This window comes from Tetranychus urticae, chromosome 2, assembly GCF_039701765.1.
Source record: "Tetranychus urticae isolate SD_2017Ah chromosome 2, NJAU_TeUrti_SD_1.0, whole genome shotgun sequence".
Classification (NCBI taxonomy): Eukaryota; Metazoa; Arthropoda; class Arachnida; order Trombidiformes; family Tetranychidae; genus Tetranychus; species Tetranychus urticae.
Genome location: NC_142959.1, coordinates 13,617,125 through 13,633,269, shown reverse-complemented (window position 1 = coordinate 13,633,269; position 16,145 = coordinate 13,617,125). Strand labels below are relative to the sequence as shown.

The 16,145-nt window shown below is 32.8% G+C and overlaps 3 protein-coding genes across 3 annotated transcripts; 1 reads left to right on the top strand and 2 right to left on the bottom strand.

The window, feature by feature from the left end:
- Positions 1-604: 604 nt before the first annotated feature.
- On the top strand, positions 605-2,180 carry LOC107365687 (uncharacterized). The gene is made up of 3 exons (XM_015933246.3): positions 605-688; positions 840-1,011; positions 1,820-2,180. Exons 1-3 carry the CDS (start codon positions 674-676, stop codon positions 1,984-1,986), a joined length of 354 nt encoding a protein of 117 aa, XP_015788732.1. The 5' UTR covers positions 605-673; the 3' UTR covers positions 1,987-2,180.
- A 19-nt stretch (positions 2,181-2,199) lies between these two features.
- Positions 2,200-12,223, bottom strand: LOC107365663 (dual specificity protein phosphatase 4). The gene is made up of 4 exons (XM_015933215.3): positions 11,965-12,223; positions 11,490-11,686; positions 9,490-9,966; positions 2,200-3,038 (listed from the first exon to the last, which is right to left on the bottom strand). The coding sequence occupies exons 1-4, from the start codon at positions 12,156-12,158 to the stop codon at positions 2,308-2,310; spliced, it is 1,599 nt and encodes a 532-aa protein (XP_015788701.1). The 5' UTR covers positions 12,159-12,223; the 3' UTR covers positions 2,200-2,307.
- A 545-nt stretch (positions 12,224-12,768) lies between these two features.
- LOC107365673 (uncharacterized) lies at positions 12,769-14,599 on the bottom strand. The gene is made up of 4 exons (XM_015933235.3): positions 14,435-14,599; positions 14,220-14,360; positions 13,297-13,773; positions 12,769-13,206 (listed from the first exon to the last, which is right to left on the bottom strand). Exons 1-4 carry the CDS (start codon positions 14,499-14,501, stop codon positions 12,869-12,871), a joined length of 1,023 nt encoding a protein of 340 aa, XP_015788721.2. The 5' UTR covers positions 14,502-14,599; the 3' UTR covers positions 12,769-12,868.
- Positions 14,600-16,145: the final 1,546 nt, after the last annotated feature.

Genomic DNA, 16,145 nt, shown 5'->3' with positions numbered 1-16,145 from the left:
TTAACTTGAAATTGCCACCTTACAAATCTCCTCTTTTCCGTTGACTACCAGGTTGGTGAGTGGACCAGCCACTTGTATTAATAATAGTGGTTTACCGGATGAAAATTAACGCAACCTTCACCGAGAAAAATACATATTATACTGATTAATCAACTGGATCGAAAGATCAGAAATGGAGTAAACAAGAAAAAAATCATGATAACTGTTAATTGGGTAAATAGTGAAAGTTGTTTTGGGGAACACTTATTGCATAAAAGATCAGCTTCTATTGATATAATATGTAACTGTTGCTTAGCTCGAGATTTACCTGATCTTTGTTGATCTCCTAATCTTAAAAACTAATTATAATCATAATTATAAGGAAAAAAAATGGCAAGGGTTAACATTTACAGAATGTTAAGGAAATATTTAGGAGAAGGAGGTGTTTGTAATGGCAGGAGAGAAGGTGATTTTCAAGTAAAGGTAGAACAATGTTGTAAATAAGTGAAAAAATATACTTACATGAAGGAGTTGACGGTGATAATAGTTCGATTGTTTAAATCACTGACACTGAAAATGATCAACTATAAAATGACTTGGTTCAACATCGAAATCAAGTAGAAGTGTTTCGACTCTTGTAAAGACAACAACAAGCAACATTCAATTCAAAGTTAAACTCTTATTCACATCCAACATGTTCTTTGTTAAGGTGAGCTAAGAAATGAACTGTGATAAGTCAATGGTTTATTTTACTTTATTTTATTCTTTGTTTCGTGTGCAAAATTTTCTCTTTCTTTCAAAGTGATTTTCTTTGTGACAATTTATTCTAAATTCAATTTTCTTTTTGGTTTCCATTACAGTTAACTTTCATCTGTGCTCTCGTCGTTGCCACCGCAATGGCCAATGGTTGGGATAATTGGGGCAAAAATCACTGGGGTGGTTGGTCTTCTTCTTATGGTCCTTCACCATGGAGCAATGATTATGGATACAAATGGTCAAACAAGAAGGCTTCAGTTTTCCATCACCGAAAAGGCATGTTTTATTTATAAACATTATTCTGTGATCAATCGCATTGTTTCCCTGTGATATTAATATTACAACTGTTTAACTGCTTTTCATTCCTGACAATTTGGTGCAAATAAGTGTTAAGTGTTACCAGTAAACAAAAAGATTAACTCATTTATTGGAAATTTAAGTGTATAAACGTCAAAATTAGCAGTAAATAAGACATTGAACCCACAACCAGATTGAGTCAGGATTTCCCTCGCTTCTGGAGATTGCCATTTTGTTTATCGTTCATGTCTTTTCATTTCCAACATTTCCAATAGCAATAATGATTAACAGTTGCAATATCGGTGATGGGTCTAAACAGGAAAAGTTGAAATAGAAAAAGATAAATCAGCAAAAGCAAATGAGCGCCAAGACAAAATAGCAATTGATACAAATCTATAAAAAGGTTTAATACAGAAATCCGTTTATACAGAGTGGTGATTTAGTTTAGGCACACAAAGGAGGTTCATTTGAAAAATTTCATTATCGATAGTTTTCCGTAAAATCACGTTCAAAATTGAAAATTGGTTCAATTTTTTGCAGTTATTGGCAAATAAGTCGAAAAAATGGCTGATCATCAGTTTAATTGGTGAAAATGAGTTTCAATTCTTCGATTAATTGTATAAGTGTTAACTTTTTTCTAGTCTTTTTGCTCATTTGCTTTGGCCGTTTAGTCTTTAGCTGCCTTCAACCCAAACCTCTTCACCCAAATATCTTTACAAGACATTTTAAATCTTTGTAAATCAACTTTTAAAATCTAATTTGTCTTTTTCTTCTATTCACCTGACAGGAACTCCAAGCTGGGGATGGGGACATGACAAGTGGGGACACGGATGGGGACACGATGACAAATGGGGATGGTCCGAACCTAAATGGGGCGGTAATGATCATTTCGTCTATGGTGTTAAGGTCCATCACGATGTCCCAAAGAAGTGGGGAGGCTGGGGATGGCATTAAATGAACCACTTTCCAACCTGATACCCTTAACCGAAAGTTCTTGGTGAAAGCAGAAAAACCCAAATATTTATTCTCAATTAGGATTAAGCAGTTATCTACTCAAACCTTCATGTCATTTCGTATTATCTATATTTTTTCACCCAAAGCAAATTGTAATATTTCATTCTAATCTAATGTAAAATAGTCCATCAAAATTAAGTAATAAATTGAGCATTTGTTTTTTACCGAAAAGAAAAAAGATTTACCCATTTACCAATATTATAATATTACAACATTACAATATGTTTTGCTGATAAAAATATTACATTTTACGAGTTAAGGTTAAGGGTCAAGGGAAAAAGAGGAAAATGATGAAAAGGAAGATGATAATGCTGAAGATGATGAAGAGACAGAAGATGACGAGTCAATGGTAGCAATTCCAGGTATAGATGAAGACGAGGATGAAGATGAAGATACCTTTGAAGATGATAGAGAAGATGAGAGGGAAGATGAAAGAGAAGATGATAGAGAAGAGGAAGCGGATATGGGTGAGGAGGAAGAATCAGGAGTCCGAGAGTCTGTTGAAGGTGTTGCTGGAGGGTTATCAGTAACAACATTATTATTCATGTTAATATTATTGTTATTACTGTTGATGTTATTATGAAAATGTGAGAGATGCGAAGGTGGATGGTCAGAGGATGAAGAAGGTGAAGAAGAAGAGGAAGATGATGAAGACGAAGAAAGGCAATTGTTGAAGGAACAATGAGAGCCATTTAAATTGTTGGCTGGGAAAGCAATTAAAGTTGATCTCGGTGGCTCCATGCACTTCTTATTACTAGTTCGCAGTCCATTAACGGTTGGTGAATTAAATAATTTAGCCTCAAATCCTAATAATTGGCCCATGAAGTTAAAATTGGGTGAAACAATTCGCCGTCGTGATTTAACAAACTCATAAGACTCTTCCATCCGTAATTTTTTGGTTGCCATTAAATAAGCCATGCATATTGTTGCTGATCGACTGATTCCAGCTCGACAATGAACCAACACCTTACCATTTGATTGCTTGATTGAATCTGTTGAAATGGAAGAGAGAAGATGAAGAAAAGGTTAGAAAAAATACGATAAATTGAAAAATCCCGCTGATTCCAATTGGTATTGACAAAGGAAACGCAAATGGATAAATTAAATGGAAACAATGGCAATAATAATTGATTATGTATCAATACATTTCTCTCTAACTTTATCAAGTGTTGATGACAAAATTGACGTAAATTGATAATACTATTAATCATGAGAATAGAAGGAAAAAAAGTATAAGAATTGATCTGAACAAATGAGAAGAAAAAAGTAACTCAAAGAGAGTGGGAGAAGTAATATGAATTAGATTATCAGTGGGATATTATTTCAGTTCAAGACTGAACTAAATGTTATTAAACAATCATTGATTATTCGTGATCAATGTAAGAGTTAATAACTTCAAGTGTAAATGCATTGCAATATTGAGTTAAAATTGGAAAATAAAATTCAATTCAAAGTCGATTTATTTTTGTGAGGCAAACAAAAAAAAGCGAAATGACTTTCAAGTAAATATTGTGAAGAATGGCGAGAAAATTGTTGATGATGAGGATTATGGATGCTCAAGATGATAATGATTATTATTGGGAAGATGGAAAATGAAAAAAGAATAGAAATTGCAACTGAAAGTTTCACAAGACACACACACACACACTCACACCACAGGGAAGTAGACAAGAAATGAGATATAAATATATCTCTATAGATACAAGAGAAGGGGTTAAGCTGAAAATAGTATTGGAAAAAAGTAAGACGAAGATGATAAACAAGTGGGTGTTTGATTCTTGTTTTTGCTCTTCTCATGATGATATGAATGGATGATGAGGAATCATCAGTTTCATCTATTGGGTCACAGTCCAAGGGTGAAATATTCATCATGACTAAATACCGCAAGACCGGAAATGATTATCGACCATGAAGAGTGAGAGAAGAGAGAAAGTTGAGAATGAACAAGAGCATGCGAAAGGAAGATGAGACCAAATATGAAAGGAGGAGGAGGAGGATGATGATGATCATGGTGGTGGTGGTGAGGGAGTAAGAGTCACAAGTATACAGTTGGAAGAAAGAGCCAAGAGAAAAGGTAAAAAGACAGAGAATGAAATGTTTTGCTTGAATTGAGTGAGCTTCTGATGGAGACACTTTTGGATCGATAGAGAGGACCTGCTTCATCATCATCATTAACATCAACAACATTTTTCTTCCCTCATCATCATCCTTCTCTTTCTTTCCTTTCTCTTTCTCTGCTCATGCTTTTCTCTCAATGAAAAACCTTTTTTCATTCATAAATTTACTCTTGCTTCTCTATCGATCCATTAACCTTACAGTTTGTACAAACGAGTAAAAAAGCAATGAAAGGCAAAAAACAACAACAAAGTCTTTCTGCTTCATCTTTTACTTTTTCCTTCATCTTTTTACTTCTTCTTTTTTTTCAATGTTCAAGATATTCTTTGATATCAATTTATTCTGTTTTTCTGACCACATTTCACTGCTTCCCCTTAATATGGTTTCACAGGCGAAAGTGAGAGATGAAAGAAACAATCAGATGAAATTCAAGAATCATGTTTATGTATTTACTCTTGTAATGATTATCCTTGTTTGGAAAGAAAAAAATGTCTGAAATGAGAAAAGTAAAAAAACTGGTTCCTTTTTTGAAACTTGATTTTTTTTCTCCAAGAATTCAATTCTGAAAGTTCAATTGAAAAATTCAATTTCAATTGTATTTTCTTTCTCTCTTTATCTACCTATTTTCAAGTTTAACATTTGAATCAATGGGTGTCAAATGTTGATAATTGAAAGTTGATTTTCAATTTAGTTACACTAAGTGACTCTCTGATTCTTGAATAAATGTCAAAATGATTCAAGATTAAGGATTAAGGAACCTTAATAACATGATTAACTGAGAAATGGAGCAATTCAGTAATTTGGTAAATTGTGATAAATGGTAATGAAAGGTGTTAGGGAAAAAGCACAATTTTGAAAGACACTTTTCAACTCTTTTCCAGTTTTCACTCAACATGTTCATATTGATACACTTTACATTGGCATTAAATGTTTACTCAAGTATCTAAGTTTGACAATAAGTTGAGTGATAAAAGATGAAGAACCCAAATTTAGCATCGCTTGTTGTTAATTATTTTGAGTGGCTCAGGTTAAATATAATAACATGAACAATCTCTTTTTTTGTTTCCTTCAGTTTAATCATAAATACCAGTATAATAACATTAGTCGGAAAATATGGTGAAAAGTGTGTGCGTTCAGATGATGAGATGAAGATAAAACAACATCTCATTAAGGCATTTTTTCTTCTTCTCAACACATTATCATGAGTTTCACTTGAAACTATTTTCTCTCTTCTCTCTCTAGATGAATAAGTATAGGCCGGAAGCAGTCATGATGATGATAAATTTGTTATAGGGTCAAAGCTGATTGAATCAGTCAGGATAAAGGTAAAAATCAAGTTGAAATGTTAGTCTGGACAAGTGGTGAAGGTGCAAGTAAAATGTTATTATAAGTTGACTTAATTTAGCCAAATGAATCAATTAAAATGAATTAAGGAAATAATTGATTGATATTGGAAAATAAAAGTTCATTTCCTTCAATACTTTTCATGATTCATTCAAATGATTGTCATTAGATTTTCAAGATTATCTTTCGTCTGTTTTCCTGTTGTTTTTTATCCATTGATCTACATTGTAATTACAGAAGAGCAATCAGAAATGAAATTGACGAAAATTACCTTTTCTTCATTTGACCCAGTTTTTCTTGTTTTACACATTCATTCATCTCTTTCTCATCATCTTATTTCCTTCAACATTTTCATTCACTAATCGATATTTCTTCTTCTTCTTTCAGGTTCATCTTCCATTTTGTTTGTTCAAATTTTTGCTTTGCGCCAAATCAAAATTACAAATGTTGATTGAACAGATTTGTTCAGAGCCAACATCAACAATCATTATCAGTTAAGCGATCATTTTTTTCTCGTTTTTTTTTCACTAAACAGATTCTTCTTTAGGTTTAGATCAAGTTCAACAAGTACATTTATCATTCATCATTTGTTGATGTTAATATTTTAAGTAATAATATATATTAATGGTGTGCTTGTTCATCCTTCAACCATTAACATTGATAATTACGATGAAATAAAAGCGAAACAGAAATGGCTTCTTCTTCTTCAATATTGAATACAATCGTGAAGCAAACATTATTATAGATTAATCATGTAATTAAAAACAAGATGCAAGAGCAAAAGAGATAAATAAACAACATTATTACGGCTATTAAACTGATCATTGATAGTAACATGAGATTCAATGGAGAACATGATGAAACAAAAATTTGAAGCTCAGTTAACTTGATCATTTCAATTGTACAACTAATTTTGATTAACCTGAAAAATATGTGAAAATGATTAGCATTTTAATTTGAATGAAAAATATTTTTAAAAATAAACTGAGTTCAAGTTGAATCATGTTTTCATTACAATTTGCAATTTACTCTTGTTACTCAAAATGAACTTTATCGATTGGTTTATCACAGTTGAACTGAGTAACAGACTTTTTCATTGATAACTTTTGATACACTAAAATAGTTTCAGAACTGGCCTTGACCTGAATAAAGCTTCTATAGTGAGTATACATGATCAACATGATGGTTAACTGAATGACAATAAAGGTGAATGAAGATGGAGAAGAAGATGCAAGAGGAAAGATTTTGTCTCAATTTTTTCGTTCTGCTAATAAAATTAGCATGATCTTGACCTAAATTGTGTTTTTTTACATTGCAATAAAATAGTAAAGCAAAAAATTGAAATGAATGGAAACTGTTGTCAATGAAGATTCACGAAATTTGGCAGAAAATGGAAAACAGAAGGAAATTGTTTCAATGAATTGTCGCTGAAGAGATGTCAAGAGAATTGGATAGAAAAATTGTGTTAAAAGAAAAGTTGAATCAATTTCATTTTCTCATGATTGCTTTGACTAAATCCATAAATAGCTATTCTGTTGATTAGTAATTAAATAACCAGTTAACTTTTGCTTTAATAAAGTGAACCTCCCTTCCTTTTGATATTATTTACACCATAAACATTGAGTTCATGGTAACAACGTTGAATGTATTTATATTCATTATTGTATAAACATAAAAGTATGCACATGACGTGGTTGCCAATGAAAAACCGTTGGCTTTTGCACAGGAACCGTTTATCTGGTTGGTTTCAACTAGATGTTCATGTGAGAAGGGAAAGAGATGAGGAAAAGGCGCAAACAGAGATTTGCTTATAATGAATGGAATCAGCAAAAATGAGTTAATTAGTAAAATAAGTAAACAAAACGATTTGTCCGGTTGTTTGACAACGGATATGATGATAAAAAAAACGACGGAAGATGAAGACCAAAAAGCTATCTAAAAAGGTATTTCCGTGGTTATGCGGTTTCCCGGTAAATCACAGACCAAACCCTAAAAGCACTCTTGAAACACACAGACAAAGTAGGTCAGAAAGAGAGAAAGAAAGAGAGAGAGAGAGTCCGTACTTCCGATTCTCGTCTCTCTCCATATGGTTAAACTTATTGATGACATTGATTTAAGCGGATAAAAAAGGTTGATGAGAAGCCCAAGGAGTTCGCAACCAACACAAACAACAAACATCACGCTATTAGCATTTTATGTGATGACCCTTGGAAGAAGCTCTAAGGGAGAAGAGAAAGAAAGAGCAACGGAAGTGCTAACCTGGTGGTGGACAGGATAACACACGGTTAATAACCATAAATGTTGTACAATCTGTTGGCTAAATCAAGGCAACAGCAAGTATTCAGTGAGTTTACGAAACGATATTTTTAAAGTAATTTCAAATTTGTTGCAATGGTTTTTATATTACTTGTTATTCATGCTGCAATCAACGTGACATTTAGCGTATTATATCACTAATTTATTATCAAAGGAGTGAAAAATTGAGAGAGGATGGTTGGTGGAATGATGAAGCTCGGTGAAATTAGTGGGATAAAGGTATTGGTTGACTCGCCCAACATTGAAAATTGTTTGTCACCCTTTCAACGATTGCTGCTGTTGTTGACATGAACGAGGCAAACAATGTCTGAACAATGTTTGGACTGTTGTTGATGGCCATGTGAATGAACAACAAAAAGGAAAGCTTTCCTTGTCATATAAACATAAGTTGAAGAGGAAGTCAGTGCAATATGGGCGATGTGTTAATAGGTTTTTCCTGTGTGACCATTTTTTTGCTTCTCACTAACTGTTTCAATTTTTAAACATAAATATATTTTTACAAAATGAGTAAACCTTTTAATTGGTTTCAATGCAAGAAGAAGCCAAGTAACAATTAAAGGAAAAAGGAAAAAGTGATTGAACAGAAAAAGCTATTAATATCAGATTATGGTGAAGATTAGGATTAGAGTATTGGAGTGAAATTAAGGGAATCATTAAAATAAATTAATGGTTTCAAGAAAAATGGTCAAAGTAAATATTTTACCCTTTGAGTGAGGAAAAGGGTTAAACGTTTCCGATTTTTGAGAGAGAGAGAGAGAGAGAAAGAGGATGAGAAATGTCTGAGGCAATTTAGAATGAGAAAGATGAGGATGAAGATAGTTAAGAAGATGAAGAGAAGGAGAAACGGAAGATGGATAACGGCTAGATTTTAGCCGGATGAGGATGCCCGAGACTCCCAAGGAAATAACGGTTCTCATGGGCGGAAGAGAAGAAAGAAATGTGATGATGATGAGAGAAAGAGATAGATAGATTGAGGTAGAGAGCGAAGCTGACCACGCGTCGGAAGCGGAAATGTTGATTCTTCACACCGGAAACCATTCGCAATATTTTAACCGACCGTGATTTTTGTCTCTATTTTTTACCAACTCGTCAGTTAAAAAAGTTATTTCAAGTTTATTGTTGAAACCTATTTTCTGTGCTTCTCTTTACTCTCTCTCTCTCTTGGTAATATGTGAGAATGAGTCAAATTTTGGCAAAAAAAAGACTTCGATGGCGAGTCAATTGAGTGTAGGCCAAGTTAATATTAGACCATGGGAACAAGTAAAAAATAAGGAGCACGAATGGGCCAAAGATTGAGCACACATTCACTAAAAGGTACCCATTATTAGCATAAAAAACACAAACGGCTGAAAAAAGAAAGTAATTTGTTTAAAAAAGTTATCGTTAATAACTTTTTTTTTGTTTCAGTCAATGACAATTTCCCAAGTGAAAAGACTTTACAAACGTTCAAAGAATTTGTTTTTTTGCTCAATTTTTGGCTCATCTTTTCATCTCATTTAACATTCAACAATAATTTTCATTGAGAAATGATACAATTCAAGTTTTCTTTGTTTCATGATTTGTCCATAATTAAGACTGAATAGAGTTTAGTATTTTTTTGAAAGAAATAATTTTTTTCTTCTTCTTATTGCCATTATTTGATATAAATTTTGGGGAAAAGAAACTTACCGATAAAATCAATTGCTTCGTCAAACCATAAGCTAATCTCTTCGGAACTTGAATCCTCAACTGGAATACATTTATAGATAAATGTATCTTCAAAATAGTTGGGACAATTTTGAGACACATTCAGTAAAGCCGTGATTCCTAACTTTTCCAAGTTACGTTTACATGAGGCATGATAACCACTCCCAAGATAAAGGTAGGGTAATATTTCTACAGGTTCACCTTGATCACTTTCACGAGTAACTAAATGAATTGAATTATCCATATAAAGTGGACCATAAATGGTGTTTAATGCTTTGGGTGTTCTCGGTGAGTGATTACCCTTATAAAAGCTACCCACGGTGGTTCCATTTTTAACCGTTAACCAGGTTAAATGACCGGCAGACGGACTTTTAATCAGATTAGAGTAGCCTGGTGAGATAAGGTGTCCATTTCGTGTACAAGAGTTGGGATAACGATGTGCAAATTGTTGATATCCTCCTACAATAGAGTGAAATAAATGAAAGCAAAATGAATAATTGTGTTTCAATCATTTAACCAAAATGGTTTTTTTTTTCAATCAAATCTTTAGGTTTGCTAAGAGAGTCAAAGGAACCAAAAAAAACTATTGTAACCTTTACAGTATTTATGTGCCCTTTTCAAGATGAAAAATGGGCAAAAAAAGTGAAGAGAGAAACGCAAAAATTTCTTCTTCTCTCTCTCACTCTACCTTTGTTTAATCATCATCTTATTACTTTTAAGTGTGTGAGTCTTCAACGCCACATGGCTATGAATGTTGAACAAAAAAAACAGCACACCTTAGACTGTAAGAGGCCCAGGAACTTGATGTAATCATGATCATCAAGTAACAAGAATCTTAGGAATCCAGATAAACCAGAAAACAGGTAAATGTATAAATATAAAAAAATAGGAACAGGAGCGTGCCCAAAGAAGATAAAAAAGAGAGGATTTTCATTTTAAGCTAAATCTCTTTTTTTTTACAGGCTTTACTTTGCTTCATTTAACATGTCTTTTAATGATCGGCACTATTGAATAAAAGATACTCTCAATCATTATCATCTCACCATCATCATCATAATGAAAAATGTGGCTCTCTTGCTGAGTGAATGAGAGGGAGAAAGTAGCTCTTCTACTCTATTTTATGAATGAAAATGTTTATTGTTACAATCAAGCTTATTTTCACGATGGTTAGTTACCTTTTAGCTCTTCTCTCTTTTCTTTCTCACTCTTTCAGGTAAATGAGTGAGTGAGTAAAATTGAGTAAGGAAAGAAAGAAGAAGAAGAAGAAGGAAAAAGAGACTTTCCTTCTTCTCTTCAAATTACAACTTCATTCATAAAATCATCCTGCTTCAAACAGGTTTTTGCTTTGTTTTGTTATTTATTTTTTTTTCATTCTTTTCTTTTTTTTCTTAGCACTTTTTCGTGACATGTTTATCTTCAATCAACATCAATATTAACATCATCATAATCCTTCTCCATGAGTGGTCAGAAAAACTATTGGAATTTCAATTTGCCTTGCAGCTTTTTTGCTTCTTTTTTCTTCTCTTCTTCTTCTTTTCATTCATTTCAAACCGTTTCTCATGCATAGTAGTAGTAATAGCAGTAGTAGTAGCAGTAATGGTTGTAGTTATCAATTGAAAGACTCAAGAAACTGCACGGATTATTTAATTGTTTTTAGTGGAGAAAAGAAGATGAGAATTGTTTTCTCTCTCTCCATTAGATGAAAAGTTACATATTTGGAAGAGAAGGAAAAGTGAAAAAATTCATGTCGAGAAAAATGGTAACACAAAAGGAGAAAAAACATGAAACGTTTTTCTTCCTCTTTCCGAGAAGCCGAAGTATAACAATAGTTGAATGTTTTCTTCTCTTCTCTCTTCTCTCTTTCTTTCTCTCTCTCTCTTCCTCTTCTTTCTCTAGATTGTATGATAATCTATCACTCAAACGGTGGTGTTGAAAAAATTTATTCATTGTCAGAATCTTGGAATTGAATGAAATCTTCTTACCTTTAAGGATGTAGATGAACTCAAGACTGGTTTCTTGCTGTAAGCACCTGGCAACAAAGCCACATGTAGATTCACTTGAGTTTAAAATTGAATCCTCATAGAGTATAACTGGGAAAAATTGTCCAGCAATCAATCTTTCACGGACAACAATATCGGTGATAATTGTCTTCAATGGTAATCGACCTCCAGTTCGTCGTCTTTAAACAATAATAAAGACAGATTGGTGATGGTTTGTTGATGAAAATGATGGTAATCAGGTTAATCATAAGGTGATGGTAAATTATGATGAGATAATATCAAGTCAAATGGGTATGCAGATGAGAGAAAAAGAGGTTCAAAAAAGAAAAAGATTGATTTTAAAAGGTGAATCGATTGTGGATTTGGGTAAAGTAAAGTAAGAAATAAGAGATTGAAAAAGGATCAAAAGAGAGGACAAGTTGAAGGTTAATAGATAAATATTTATGGAAAATCTTACCTAAGGATTGGTGGACAATGAACGTTAATAGCGTTTACTATATGAGATTCATTGTGAGCAAGGAAAGGTCGACAATCAATGACCAGCATAACATTTGATTTTGTTTTCAAATATTGTTCCAATACTTCACATGAGATATCAAAAATATTGGTAATAGAATCACTATGCATCACCATATTCTCACTGTCCATCATAAATAATAATAATACTTATCTAACACAGATAAATTTTACAACTGATGATGTTGATGTGATCTTCAATTTTAAGTTACATTTTCGTCTCAAGTTTATTTTGGTTTTGGGTAGCGATTAAAGCGCTACCTACTTAACCTAACAGTTTTCAAAAGCAGCGCCACCAGGTGATACTTATAATAACTGATTACATATGTGTGCTGAAGCTGCCCTCTATGGAACGGTATACCTAACATGTCTACCGATTTTGTCTATTCTTGGTGAACTTGATAATCTTCAATAATATTAACTTTCATCTCAATTAATTCATATTTTGTGAGTTTGATTCCACAGTTTGATTCTTGGTTAACGAGGTAGTGTTTATTGGATGATATGATTAATCTTAGTCTAGGTTTTCAGCTGTTCAAACCTGTTTAGTGATCGGAGGTTCATGATTGCTATGTTGAAGGATTAACGTGTTCATTTACTCAATTTATTTCTTCAATTCATTGTTTTTCATGTTAGTGAAATCTTTAATATTTTAAGTTCATTCATGACTTGGTTGATTTATTTGCAATGTTTTGTCTTATAAAGTCAACTTGACTTTGCCAAGCAATTTACAAAAATATGAAACTTAATTTTTGTATTTCATTTTATTTTTCAGTGATTGTGATCTTGATTTGAACGTCGAAAATAAATTGTTGAAATATAGAGTTTGGTTAATTTTCTTTTCTTTAAAAGTTCAATACACAAGTAAAATCTGGTGGTAATGAGCATGTACAATTGAAAGTTGCCTCTGTGACAAGTTTGCTTCCAATGTCATAATTGACTCCGTCAAAATAACATTTACCCGGAATTGGTGCAGGTCGAATTGGATCAGGAGCCGTACAATAATCTGTACATTGTTTCAGGGTATCAAAAGTATTAATTGAACCACCACAACCAGAATAAGTGAATGGAAGGCATTGATTGGTTGCTGTATCAAAATGATAGCTGGTTACATTTTGTTCACAGTATCCATAATAATGTGCTTGTTTACAATGTTCTCGTCGCATTTCAAGAGATGGTGAAGCTATTCAATTATGGAAAAAGTAAGTAGTTTCATAATTAGTGATCAATTTACAACTTAAAACGACTAATTAGTGTTTAAAAATCTACTTACGACAGTGAAATTGCGAGTAACAACAACCTGATGGAAGGTAAACTGGTAAACAACCGTCATCCAACATTTTGGTATTGAAGTAGCACGTATGTTTGTGACAAGCTGGATTATTCTTAACGTTCATTGGATTGAATTCGGATGTACAAGAACATGTGTAACAATCTGGTAATTCAATTTGTTGTCCCTCCATGTAAGTCTTACCCTCATAGGAGCAAGTAACCATAGGCTTTGGATCAGACAAGTCTCGAGGACAACGTTTTTCTCCACAACACTGGCCAGGTCTAAATGAATAATAGCATGTCTGATTGATTATATCAGCATCAGGTGGACTGAATATCTCAGGACATTCAACATGAGCGCAGGATATTTCCGCTTCCATATTTGCCGTTACCGATCCATGACATCGACATCGATTGCAAGGGTTAGGAACTCTAATGTCTCTATCAATGTCATAACTCTCTCCACCATAATAACACTCTAAATTGAAAAAAGTCAGTGATCAGTTTAAAAAGTGCTTTGATTCATTTATTCATCAATTGAAGTTGTGTGATAACAATTATAACTAGGCTGGAAACTAGGTGAATTGATGTTGATTGATTAAGATATCAGTATTTGATAAAAATCATGTTCTTAGCAAAAAGTATTGATCTATTTTGTAATAAAATGCTTGTCGTTGAATTTGTGAAGAGGGTTTTTGCAATCTAACCGGAAAATTGGGTTAAGTGTTTACAAATTTGTAATGATAAAATTGACATATCATTTCAAATAGTCACCATCGATAAATATCATTTTCATTGATTAAAGAAATATGATACATGTTTTACATCCTAAACTAACTATTTTCTATTTACCTTTCTTTCAGCAAAATCATGGTTATTGGTGAAAAATATAACAGGATGAAATGGAAATGGTAATTTACTCACTGTTTGCTTCTCTCTGAATGGATGGACATTCATACCGTTCAACGCAATTCGGGCATCCAACCCTTAAAATAGGATTACATCCACGAGCAGCATAATGATGAGTGAATTTCAATTCAGGACAGTTCTCACAATTTGCTGGACCTGATAATTATTAGAAAAGATACCTAATTAATACGAGTAAATTGGAAAGAGTAAATTGATAAATAACAACAAACCTGAAATGGACGTTGAAGCAGCAAATGTAAAGAGTAATGGAATGGTCAGCAAGTGTTGATAAATCATTTCGGTGAAAATTTGATCCTAGATGGGACAGCAGTTTGTAACTATTTCACTACCAACTAAACAAGTTAACCAGTTTAAACAGATTGGTAATTGTTTCTAATCCCGAGTGAGACTATGTTAAAACTGTGTTGATGGTAATAACGATCCAAGTGAGAATAAGGAGGAGGAGGAGAATAAGGAGGAGAGACAGGTAAGAGATGTAAGAAGCTGAAAATTGAAATTACCAGATGAAACAAAAAGCTATCTTTCTCCTTAAAAAAAGAGTTTACCTCTCTTTTTTAAAAATATTACTTTCAATTTCTCTTTCGCTTCTTTCTCTCCTTTCTTTTCCCCTCTCCTTTCTTCTCACAGTATTTCCTGTGGCTTGCTTCTCACTTTCATCTGTCTCATAATTTTTGCTCTTTTTGGTGTTTACAGCTTAACAAGAACCGGATATTTGGGCTTTCATTTTGTCAACGGAAAAACCTTGAGATGAGAAAAGGATGAAACATAAGTTATAATGGAAAACAAAAGGATGTTCAATTAAAATACACATACTTGTTATACTCTTTTTCACCTTGTTTGCATCTTTTGTTATCATGTAAACTCTCATTCTTGTGCGATATTTCCATATTTTTGTGTCAATTGTTTCTTTCGCCTTGTCTTCCTTGTCTCGGCCTTACTTCATCAATGCTAATTTTTGCAGAAATTTATTTCCATTATTGACCAACTTTTCAGGGTGACATCAACGCGAATCCAAATTCAGCCTTCACATGTTGGTTAGCTTAGAGATCAAATAAGGCATCAAATGAGCCACAACTGGCACAAATGGCAACATTTGCTGAAAGTTTACTCTCCGCCAACCTAGTCAATTATTGATTAGTCGAATTTAGTTTGATTGATTGATGTTCATAGCTGATCATCTTGACTTACCTTTTTCTTACACTTGTGCAAATCAACTTTTATCACACAATCATCCCTATTGAGGTCAATTGACATACAATTTCAAGGTTAATTAACTAACGAGCTCTCAGAAGCCTGAATGAGGAAAAATTATCCATTTTGTTGAAACTAAAAGGCCAATTATAAAACTGAGAATATAACAAGTTACATCGTACATGGTAAACTTGAGTGAATTGCTCATGAATTATGCAATTTAATGGATTGAAGGATGTAATTCATCTCTCAATATTACAAGAGATGTTTAATTTTCGAATGTAATCAACAAAAAAAAACTTAAACTTGTACTGAATTTCATTCCATTAGAGACACTTCACTAAAGTTCCATTGGTATAATAAGTGCAGGGTAACATAATCTAATAGACCAATCTAATTGAAAGATTATTCTTACGTAGAACAAGATTAAATTTTAAATCAATTGATTGTCAACTAATGTTCACTGTATGATCGTGAAGTAAAGAAATAAACAGATTCTGAAATGATTGAACATCTAAAATTAAAACAGGGTTGGTGAAAACAAAGAGATTCCTCCATTTAGCTGAAGATATTGGTGAAAGCACATAAATAACAATACTAATGTTACAATAAAGCCAAATAATAAAGGTAAAAACAAATAAAATATAAATTAGTTTGCCAAGGAGAAGAGAAACATGAATGACCAAGAAGATGATGATGGTGATGATAATGATGATGGCAAATGATAAA